Raw genomic sequence first — 12,198 nt, forward strand, 5'->3', positions numbered from 1 at the left:
CTGGATTAAATCTTCTTGTGCTGTGTCTACAACTCTTTCACTATGAAGATTAGGGGGTGTGAAATTACTTTACATTGCCTTCAGTCATATGAAGCATCCGTTTATCTGAACCAATTCTTGCTGCAATGAAGTTTGGCAGCTGGAAGGCTCTCTCTGTAGCAGGTTGACACTTTTCACTATTCAGTTTCTACTTCTGCAAAATGGTACATTTCTTATGTTAGTGAGAACTTGAATTGCTTGCAGGTTATAGTTTTTAGTTGTTGCCTGCATGAGTGTCTTTGGCATTTAAAAAAACAGGTGTACTGAACCATTGTAGAAATGATTAAGTAGTCCAATCAAGTGAAACCTTGTCTGATAACAAAGGCCTATTAGTTTTACAGTAAGAAAATTTTACTGCAGACTGAGTTCAGACCAGAAGAGTGTCTCTGTGTGTAGTCATTACCATTTTATATCTGAGGTAGAGCACATTAATGCATAGTGTAAGTATGGGCAGTGAATATTCACTGGAAAAATCTCAAACTGAAGAATAGCTTGTTTAGTTGGTCAAAGTGTGAGCCAGTGGTGTTCTGTTATTGGATATGGAAGCAAATGTAGCAGCCAGAAGGACCTTGCTGCATGTTCTAAGTTTGACATTATGTGGTATTAGGTTGCACAGGCCATTGGATTTTAAAGGAAAAAAGACATGAAATACAAAGACATCTGCTCCTGTTTTCAAATGACATGGGAGAAATGGGTAACATATCACAATAATGCAGATGCTTTTTATTAATCAGAAGTTATAATTAAATGCAGTTTTTCCTGTGGTTGGTGATGAAAGTGTGAGAGCAACCTCAGAGGGGGGAAATGTTTCAGATTATGTAGACCACAACTGACGATTACCCAGCAGCAGCACAAACCCTGTGCTGGCTTGCTAGTTGTACTGTAATGCTGTGTTCAAGCCATGTCTGCAATCCAGCCTGGCCTGCCTGCAGGCAGCTGATGAGGAGTGTGTGCTCCCTGGCACACCGGGGCACAGCTCACTTACCACAGCATGGTGCCTGTGACGAGAGACCCAGAGTGCACATGGTAACCTCGTGCTGTTACACAATAATATTTGAGGCAAAATTATTATGGGAAGTTACGCATTTAGGTTCTCATGCTGTGAAGGGGGAGAAGTGACAAAGAGACAAGGCTGGCTTTCCAAAGCTCATTTTGAGATAGCTGCACTAGAATAGGGCTGGAGAGGTATGGCAAACATGTTTGTGGACAGTGCCTTTTCTTGTCTTGCAGCTGAATTGATGCATGTGTGCTTGTTGGTACAAAACTTGTTAGGAGTATTAGTAAAATACTTAAAGGATGCTCATTTAGAAGAATGTTCTGCACATTAATAACTGTGAGAATCAGGTATTGGGAACCTGCTTAAAAACTTGTGATTCAACTAGTCAGTCAAGAGAAGCAAGAGAAAAACTGCAAGTTTGAGTACTCTGCTCAGTGCAAAACACTGAGAAATCCTGACTCTATCTAGCTCCAAGATGGGTAAACCTTGGGGTTAGGGATGGGTGAATGTAACTTCCAGGCTGTGCTGCAACCTTTCCAATCACAAGGTCAGGATGCTTAAAATGTTTGGCTTGAGGGGTTAACTGTCCTTGTGGAGAGACCCTGCCCTTCCTAATCCTTCCTAGCTTCCTTCATGAGAAGGATACTCGGCCTTTGGGGTTCTTTCTTTCACTTGCCTTGTGCTGCTGAATGGTGAGTATGGACTAAGTGGCACTGAACTCCAGACCAACAATTTATCCCATCTTTTACTGAGATTTCTCTGAATGTAGGATTGAGTGGGTCATCCTGAAGTGGTAATATAAGAGTTAACTCTAGCAGCATTTTGAGTTTGTTGGAAATCAACCTGTCCTCTTACATTATTGCCTTTGTAAAAAGTTCCACATTAGATGGGAGTTCCTGAAATATTATTGCAACCACCAGCACTCTCCATTGTTGAAGCGTCAGAGTGCAGCAGAGCAGTGAGTGTCTGTTAGCCCAATTTCATTACCAAAAATGACCTTATTTCCTGCTTTTGGTAATAATACAACACATGTCCAAGCTTTGCATCATGCAGTTTTTCCATTGCTAAGAACAAAGAAAATCTATTTCTACCCAGATAGCCCAGAACAAAAACCAAAAAATGACCCAACCCAAAAAAAACCAACCAAAAAAAAAAAAAAAAAAAAAAAAAGAAAAAAAGAATCACAAAACCCCAGAACAACCAACCCCAAACTTTTTGTCTCGGTGGTTGATGGCTGTAGGAGACCTCCAGGCAGAGCATGAGGCAAGTTACTCCCAGTGTCATTGCATTTCTCTTGTGCCTGCGGAGCGAACGGCCGAGCACCGAGGCATTCGCGCTCCGCTCTTGCTCCAGTGCGAATTCCGGTTCCTAAGCCCGTGCCTTGTGTCCGCAGGTTCCGCAGAGGATAGAGGAGCAAGGCGATGCCCCCGAGGACGGCGGCGGCGGAGCGCCCGGCCTGTGGGGCAGCTGGGGCCCCTGGTCGGCCTGCTCGCGGAGCTGCAGCGGCGGGGTCATGGAGCAGACGCGGCCCTGCCTGCCCGCCTATTACCGGGAGCGCGGCTACCGCCGCCCGGGCCGCCACTTCCCGGCCTCGGACCGCGCCCCGGCCCACCGCGAGGACTCGCTGTCCGCCTACCCCGGGCACGTCATCTCTGCCATCCGCACCTCGGTGCCGCTGCACAGGAGCGAGGAGCAGCCGTGGGCCGCGCTGCGGAACAGCAGCCAGGGCGGCCGGGCGGCGCTGCGGGGCAGCCGGCACTCGCAGGGCCCGCGGCACAGCGCCAGGCCCGACAGCAGGTACGGCATGGCGGGGCACCCCCGAGCTGTGCACGCTTACAGGGAGGTTATTACAGACTAAGAATGACTTTTACAATGGTTACTGCCTTCGAGGCCCTCTCTTGACTGCTTACACGATGTCCAAAGGCAGATGTAATTATTCTACAATTTAAGCAGATTATCTCACTTCCCTGTAAGATTTGTGTTGTGATTTATTGTGAGTTTTTTCCTTTTCTGCTGCACTCTCATTTGACATTTCCATTAAATATCAGAACAAATAACTGTCCTATAATTGTATTCTTAACTTCAGCAGCCAGTCTGATATTAATTGGTTGGAAAAAAAACCTTTTTTCATAAAGGATGGTCAACCATCTGTTGACTTTAGTTCTACTCAAAACTCTTGTTTTGTATTTCTATTTGTTGCCTTTTCATTTTCTCTTTTGTCCTTTTTTTCTTCCTACCACCTCTTTTTAGCAAAATTTCCTGTTTGTTTAATATATATAATATTTTAAACACTGCATATGTTTATATTAATTTCATAGCAATAGTCTTTAAGGATGGGTGAAGCTGTGCTATTACAAGTAATTCCAATTAATTTTCCCACTTCTGGAGAAATACTTCTTTATCCACTTAGACACCAATCTATCAGGTTTTTTTACATATGTGTGAAAGGAAAATAGATATGTTTCCAGTCTGGAGACTGAGCGGAACAGGCATGGAGATCCCCTGGGATGGAGCACTCCTTGAATGTCTGTTCTCTCTGTCTTTCTTCTGTATATCTATTCCAGCAGCTCTCTGGGTCTTCCCCTCTCAGCTCTCTTCTGGGAGATGCATGAAGAGAAGTTTTTTGGGATAGCTGACAAAAACACCCAAACCAAACAAAACACAAACCACCCCAGCCCCCCCTGCGAACATAACCAAAGAAACCTTTCTTCATATCATCTGCATCTTTAAGATTTCTAGTGAAGCAGTCAATTGTAATTCCCTTTTTAAAGATATTTTGCTGTCTTTAACAGCATAAGAAAGACTATTACCTTGAGGCGGTGTTCCAGCCTGGCTGGAGTAAGACAGTAGATCTCTGTTCCTGCTGATAAAGGCACTCTCAACCCCTGCAAGAAACTCTGTCCATAGAAAAGAATACTTGGAAATAGAATTAACCTGTAAAGCTCCTGCCTGTCTCAGTGAAGCAAGAGTTTTAAAAATTGGGACCAGCTGTTCAGATGTTGGTCTTCTCTGGTGTTGCCAATTTCCTTTGTCACTGCTTTGTCTTTCTGTCAAACCCATGCAAATGATAGCCTAGACCTGCTGAACACAAAGTCAGTGTAGCACTGATGGTCTTACAGAGGCTCAGGGAGTGCCAGAGACAGGATTAGTAGTGTTAACATGAGTGCCTTGAGGCAAAAGTCATATTTCCTTTTTTCTGTTTTCCTACTTAATAATTGGCTATAATGCACTTCTGTTCTGAGCTGCGCAGTGTGACAGCCCCAGGTTGTGGTGCATGGCTGGGTTACTGCTGGCACTGGGAGCCTGGCCTTGAACTGTCATCACAAAGCCCTCCAAGGGCTCTTTGCTCTGGCCCTTGGCACCTCTTTTCTCCCAGGGAATCCCAGCTGGCCTGGCTCTGCACAGCCCCGCTGCCTCTGCTGGGCTTCCATCCCCACGGGCTGTCCCCGCTGCCCTGGTGGCCTCTGCAGGCCAGCACAGACTGGAAGGGTTTGGAGCAGTCACTGCAGGACTGCTGGAACATGATACTGGCTGTGTGCAGAGCTGAAGCTGTGTTATTTCCTAACAAAGGCCTTGCCATACGAAATATTAAAATGCTCACTTTTCTGTATGATGGAGGCGTTTGCTTTTGAAAGTTCTTGTCCTTTCCTAAGCACAGTGCTAGCTTCTATACCACAGTTGATTTTCCACCCCCACACACTCTGCCCCTTGGCAAAAGACTGGATTCAAGGTCAGTGTTTTAATCTTACTTGCATAATAAGTTATTTCCATCTTGTGTTAGGAGGTCCCTGGTGGCTTTAAAGCCTGTTGTATTGCATAACTTTCAGATTCCTTGGTGGTGACTGTAAAAACAGAATGAGAACAAAAAATGTTATTTGAAAATGGAATCATTTGAATGACAAACCTAATAGTTTTCCTTGATTTACAAAGAGATTACTGTTCCTATCAGGTATATGGAAAATGGATTTCAAAATGTGAGTTATTCTACACATGATTTTTGTACTGTAGAACTGTTTAGTGTTCACTAAAAGGATGATATTGGAAATTCATGTCAGGCTGTTAAATAGCACTTGTGTTTTCACCATTTGTACAGTCAGTGGAAACTTTTTGGGCTATTTCTATTTACTGTACTGGACTTTATATGAAAGCTGTAATTTTAGCAGACTTCCATAAAACAATAAGAGAGGAATGGACATCTGTGACTGAGATAAGCTCACATTGATAACATGGTAGAGTGAAATTGGATGGCTTCCAAGGCAAAGATTTTCAACAGCAATAGCAGCCTATACAGCAGCCCAGTCTGTTTGTATCATTTACCAGCAAGGGGAAGTGTTCTCTGCCTGCTTCCAAGCAGCTGACAAAGAACTGATGAGGGATTTTTTAGCAAAATCCAAAATAGAACTTGTATATAATAAAATTTGCTATACCTTGTCTTTGAAGAAGGTATTCACATTTTCAGCTTTTGAAACTTGTTTTAGTTAGGCATTAGAAGCCAGGACTGCATGAGAAGTTCAGGGTGAGTGAGGTTTGAGGTACCTACAATTAGAAGCCTGGTTTAAAAAATTTCAGTGCTCCCCTGTTTAACTCAGTGCAGTAATTGAACATTACTGAAATTGAAATGTGTTAATTACAATTACTGGTTGTCCACTGGCAGAGGCAGGGAGTCCTCCCCAGCTTTGAAGAGCTGAGTTCCCAGTAGCACAGACTTGGTTTGTTATTTTTCACCTAGCTAAAGTGCATGAAGCACACACACACTAAGAACAAACAGGAAAGAGGAGATAGTGAAAAAATATTAAAGCATTCAGACCTCTTTATTGAGAGGCACATACAGAAAAGTAATAAGGGCATGCAGAAAGATAAGATGCTTTAAGAGAGAAAACACATCTTGAAAGGAAATATTATTAATGGACTAGGTTTTAGTACTTAAATGTTGCATTTCCAGTTGTCTGTTTTGGTGATGGAGAAGACAGAACCACAATTTCTCACCAATGTGTTGACTATAGGATGTTTGCAGCTGCCACCTTCACTTTTGCTTCACATAGGCTTTGGTGGCAGAGCAGCAAACCTCAGTGTCCGCTTGTGTGAGCATGATATGTACTTTGTGTCTGGGGTCATAGGAGCAGAAAGAAAAAACTAGAATTATCACCAGAATAACGAAATAACTAAAGCATTCTTGCATAGATAGTGCAAGTTAAAGAGGTATGTTAATAAGAAAAGGGCTTCCCTAAAGCATTTCTTGTGTCTTTGGAAGAAGAGTGAGAGGAAAAATTTGCACTGAGGAAATAATCCAAAAATCATTGACTTCTCACATGGCTGTAGCTCTGGGTCTTTATTCTGCTGCCAGCAGCTGACGTGCAAGTCTGCTGTGCTGCTCTGTACCCTGTATAGGGTCAGTTTGCATTTCTGGGCCTTTCAGCAATGGAAAGGAAGAGTGCATCATTTAATGTCAAACCAGAATTTCCTTTCTGAAAGTATTTCTTTTGCCCCCTCTCACAGATGCTCTGACCAGGCAAATGTAGGTCACTCTGTTGGCAGGTCTACAGTTAACTTTTAAAATGCCGTTGTTATTTCCTTTACCAGTAGCCACGCATTGTGATGCAATTTCTGTGACCTGTTCTAGTCAGTTCTGGTTCCTAGAGGTGGAAAAATGTGTGATTGCTGGACCTTCAGGTTCAAGAAGGTATTATTTTCTCAAGTTGTGAGGCTTTGTATTCATTGGCATGAGAGTTTGCTTTTCTTAGTATCTGGAATGAAACCCAGCTCAAGCACTTAGCCACCCCTCCTTTCATTAGTTCTCTCATAGAATGTAAATGTGATGGATTTTACCCCAAGCCCACTATGGTTCTAAAAGCTTATTGTGGGTTGGTGTGTGTACAGGAGGAAGATAGAGAGAGAAGGATTGGATCCCTTTGTAAGGATAAATTTTCCAGAAAGATCTAAGAGCAGGAGTGGTAATCAAAGAATTCATGTTGGTAGCACTGGGGGGATTTAAAGCCATGTGAGGAAGGTGTTTATTTTCCTTCTGAATAAAATTCTGGACAGGATCTAGTAGCAATAATGGTCAAATGAGGTATTTCTTCACAAAATGAGTAGCTAGTTGGGATGGCTGAGGCCTCAGGTTGACTCTTTGCTGTCACACCTCTCATCTGGATATTAATCCCCATGACATGCTCTAGGTCTCATTATTACCAAACCAATATCAATTTTTATTATGCTGCTGCAAGCATGCTTGGAGTGGGATTGCCAGAAATAACCCCCTAACAGTGCAATAATTGCAAACCACCTAACCCATCTTATTCTTAATACTGATCATTTCATCCCTTTCTGAGCTGGGCTCACTGAAGGAGGGGAAGTGAGAACACTGCTGCTGTTTAGTCAGGTACCACTGAATTATTGCCCCGTCAGGGAGGGCTAGAAACAAGCAAACCTCCCATAAGGAGGTAAGGCATCTCAGCAGAGTTCTGAGGTTACTTGCATTGAGTTTCTGCTGGTTTACCTGCCAAGTGCATGGTTGCATTATTCAATCTAATCTTAAAGAAGAGGCTAAGAATTGCCTGGGATCAGAGGTATTATTGAAAAAGAGGATTGAAGTATTTGGGTTTGAATTTTGAAATCCTACCTCAGTGTTGAAAGTCACATAAATGAGGTTATACAGCACTTGCTGAGAGATCAGTAAAAGCAAGCGTACTAAGTTATTGTACTGGGCATATTGCAGCTATGCTGAACTGGGGTATCAGTGCTGATCTCTGAGGATGGAAAATTTCATTAAAGATAGTCCACATCCCATTAATTAAACCTCTTCCCAAGAGACAGTTTATTTAGGGACCTTATTGATTAATTTTATTGTCTCAGAAAAATGTAAATATCTTTCCCCCAATATGATATAAAAATGAGAGTTTTTGTGGTGTAATGTGGTATAATCCATTTTTCTTCAGAAGAAACACTTTTTAGGCATTGTTGGTTACTCTGTAAATCTTAGCAGTTGAATTTTTTAGGACAAATATGCTCACAATGATTTTAATACTCTTGCATATGTGTGATACATGGGAAGCAGTGCATATCCAAAAATCATGATGTGGTTACCAAAGTTACCATGAATAAAAAAAAGGCAGTTAGTCCCCTTGCTTTAGTTCATGAAAATGCCAATAGTGAGATGCTGTGACAGCCTGCCCTGTTGAATTGCCCTGCAGTGTGCTGGTGAAGGGAACAATGTGCTGGAGAGTGGCACGGGTTGGTGTTCTGAAGGGAACGATGTGCAGGAGAGTGGCACAGGTTGGTGTTTTGAGGGGAACGATGTGCAGGAGAGTGGCACAGGTTGGTGTTCTGAAGGGAAGGTTGGTTCTGAGGGGAGCGATGTCTGGAGAGTGATGTGCTGGAGAGTGGCACAGGTTGGTGTTCTGAGGGGAGCGATGTGCTGGAGAGTGGCACAGGTTGGTGTTCTGAAGGGAACGATGTGCAGGAGAGTGGCACAGGTTGGTGTTCTGAAGGGAATGATGTGCTGGAGAGTGGCACAGGTTGGTGTTCTGAAGGGAACGATGTGCAGGAGAGTGGCACAGGTTGGTGTTCTGAAGGGAACGATGTGCAGGAGAGTGGCACAGGTTGGTGTTCTGAGGGGAACGATGTGCAGGAGAGTGGCACAGGTTGGTGTACTGAAGGGAATGATGTGCTGGAGAGTGGCACAGGTTGGTGTTCTGAGGGGAGCGATGTGCTGGAGAGTGGCACAGGTTGGTGTTCTGAGGGGAGCGATGTGCAGGAGAGTGGCACAGGTTGGTGTTCTGAGGGGAGCGATGTGCAGGAGAGTGGCACAGGTTGGTGTTCTGAAGGGAGCGATGTGCTGGAGAGTGGCACAGGCTGGTGTTCTGAAGGGAACGATGTGCAGGAGAGTGGCACAGGTTGGTGCTGTTGGCCCTGCTTTGCAGTGTGTGATGCTCTCTCAGAAGGGCTGCCTGTGACCAGACATTTCACAGAGGTGTCTGCTCACTGCTGTAAGGCCAGTTTCTAGATCAGCGGGCAGACAGGCAGGCATTTTGTAACATGAAACAGTCAAAGGGCTCCCTTCTTTCATTCATGTTTAAGGGATTGTCTCAGAGTGATTCTGAGCCGGTGCAAAGTGCGTACTTGGAATGCAGAGCAGCACAGGCTGTGGTGCAGTGGGAGTGGCAATGCATGGTGGCTTTTGATGGGAATCGACCTGACTGCTGGGAGCTCTCCTTCTTGAGTAGATGGAAACATGTTCCCAGATCCGGTAGATCAGTCATTTTTGTTAAGAATGATCTCTGTCAAAGAATCTGCTAAAATACTGTGAGGTATAAACTCATTAGCAGTTATGAACAGTGTAAGACAGTTTATTTTGTGACTTAAGGGGGAAAAAATTTATGGTGGAATCTTTTTAAAGTACACCTTGTTAACTGTGTGCCTACTAATATATAAAGCATGAAAGAAAATTAAAAGCAGTAGGAGGGCAGGAAAGTAAATGATTGACTTGGGCAGTTGTAGGCCAGTCATAGTTTTGAATTATGGAGGAAATGCCATGGATTAAAAGTGCATGTCTGAAATTATTTTAAGAACATTATCTAGTAATAAAAAGAGTAATAAAAAAGTACATTAAAAATATATGCCCATAGTGATCCTGTTAACAGAAACTTACAAAATTAGGACCAGGTTTTTTCCAATTTGACATTTTGTGTCTCCAAGGACTTTTCCATCTCCCTTTTAATTTTTTTCTTAATTACATTTTAAATATTTGAGTAATATTTCAATAGCTTCAATGCTGACAGGAATAGCTAATAAGTCACCTTCAGTTCATCAGAAAGAGAATCAAGGCAACTCTGTACTAAATACTCAAACTGTGAGTAGATGGGTAGTGTCCTTAAAAACTGTCAATTAATTACAGTAATGTAGTGCTGCAAAACAGATAATTTGCTATGACCTCAAGTATTAGGTTAAATATTGGCATACTTCTCCACAGAAATAGATTTAATTAAGTTAATATATGCAATTGATTCAGTTATAGATGATTTTACCTACTAAAAAGCAGTTCTGTTAAAACCATGATGAGTAGAAGGGCTTAAATTTAAACCAAAGAGCTTTGATAGGGATCTAAGGGAACTCAGCTCCTTCAGAAGTAATCTTCTAGCCAAAATCAAAGAACTGCAGTTTTGGAGCATTTTTAAAAATGGAAATTAATAACAGCAGTGCCAAAGCACTAATCGGTATAGTTTAAAAGAATTTTGCAGTGATAAATAATGTGGACTATTTTTTGGGAAATAAGGTATAAATAAAATTTGTAACCTGTCTTCTGTCTTTTCTTCCACTTTTATCTTGCACATAACACCTCTGTTTCTGCTGATAGATCGGTGTTAAGTTCAGCTTGAGGAGGTGCTAGCTCTGGGTGGTTGCTGTGCTGATAGGCCACAAGCACTGCCAGCAGCACTTCAGAGAATGGATTATAGGCAGCTGCTGAATTCCCAGGTGAGGAGAACCCGCAAGAACCTGGAAAATGCTGGGCCCTGGGCACCCAGAAGGGCAGCTGGACCAGGCTCACTGAGGACAGGGGTTTCCTTAGCATGTTAGAGGACTTTAATATTCATTCCAGGACAGGACTCCTGGTAAAGGAAGCCTTTGAAGATTTTGAAAAAGCTTCAAACTTGACCAAACTCTACCCAGAATTAAAAGAAAGGTCTAGGTGTTGTTTTTACTCTCTCTGAGATTCTGTGGTGAGATTCTGTTTTCTTTCATTAGTGTGATTGTTGTGACTGGAAATACAGGGAAGAAAACCATCTCCCTCTGCTTGTGGAATTACTTCTGCCAATAGAAAAGAAAAAATCTAAGGGAAAAAAAAATCTGTAATTCCCATGCAGTTTTTTTTTTCTCCTTATCCCTGGTGAAACTGGTGGCTGAAGGTTGTTACCTTTCCAAAAGATTACATTATTTCTTCAGAAAAAGTGAAAGGTTGTGAATTGAAAATGTGAGAAGTCAGAAGCTTCTTTGGGTTCATTCTAAGGAAACTTTCCAGCAGTTGTACAACAAGTCTTCCTTGTTGTCATAAATGAGTGGTTTTGCTAATGTTCACCCTTGCAGTTTTTCATTTACAAGAGAAGTACTTTGATACTAGGAGATAAGATAAAAGAAATGCTGAAAAGCTCATGGAAATACATTCTTTATTCTGCCTGACATCAGAAGAGAAAGAAAACGAGTTGTGCTTCAGCTGGAAGTAAGCCAGGGAACCTCCATTTAGGGCAGTGGGAGAAATGTAAGGAGAAGGGAAGTGATGGAAAAAGGGAAAAAATGAAAAAGGTATGCTGGAGAAAGGCTGTGTAAAGAGCACTTAAGAGAAGAGATGGAGGCCCAGGAAATTTGCAATCTTACCTGTGTATTTTAAAGACACTGTATATCCTTAGTTCAAAGAGTGTTTCTATTCAATATAAATAACCAGCCCACCAGCTCTGAAAGTGCTTCAGTCTTGAAGACCACTTGAGGTTCAAAGCACTGTTGTTAGCATGAAGTCTGTGAGGCAGTCTGATAATGCATTGATTTGCCAAGGCACACGTTTGCTTATGGCTAAAATTAGAAAAAGCTATGACAACCAAATTCCTTTTTGACACTGCAAATGTGCTAAGAGGGGCCAGTTTCTATTATTCACAGCTGGCATATTCTCAGCATGAGAGAAACTGTTGAAAGTTAGAACAGTAAGAATGCTTCATCATCATCATCATCATCATCATCATCATCTCATCATCAATGTTTGCTACAACCATTATGTTAATAGCACAAAACCAGATTTTTTACTTGTCTGGGCAAATGTATTTTTTGAAATAAAGAATATATTTAGTTTGGCTTAAGTTTAAAGGGGCCCATCATTTTCGTTATCAATGTGCTAGAGAGATTTGTCTGAGCAATCAAAGAGGTGTATGTGTTTATGAGAATTATGCCCAAAGAAAGGAGGTTGTCATATCTGCATCAACCAGCTGTTATGCCTGTGCTGAACACAGTAGATCAGAGATGTCTGCTGGCTGTGGGCTAACATGAATTATGTAATGCTTTTCTACAGATATTTTTCTGTTAGGCAGTAATTTACCTTTACATGGTAACTCCATTCTTAGTGGCATTTCCCCCCCCCCTTTTTGTCCTAGTTGACTGCAGATATTGTTGAACACTTGCTT

General features: G+C 42.3%; 1 protein-coding gene across 3 annotated transcripts in view; it reads left to right on the forward strand.

The window, feature by feature from the left end:
- The window catches only part of THSD4 (thrombospondin type 1 domain containing 4), a 244,912-nt gene that overhangs the window by 34,127 nt on the left and 198,587 nt on the right, over window positions 1-12,198 (forward strand). For all 3 annotated transcript variants that reach the window (XM_038146963.1, XM_038146962.1, XM_038146964.1), the window contains exon 4: window positions 2,430-2,833. In XM_038146963.1, coding sequence (XP_038002891.1) covers window positions 2,430-2,833 — 404 coding nt within the window. The remainder of the gene's footprint in view (window positions 1-2,429; window positions 2,834-12,198) is intronic.

This window comes from Motacilla alba, chromosome 10 (assembly GCF_015832195.1).
Source record: "Motacilla alba alba isolate MOTALB_02 chromosome 10, Motacilla_alba_V1.0_pri, whole genome shotgun sequence".
Lineage (NCBI taxonomy): Eukaryota > Metazoa > Chordata > Aves > Passeriformes > Motacillidae > Motacilla > Motacilla alba.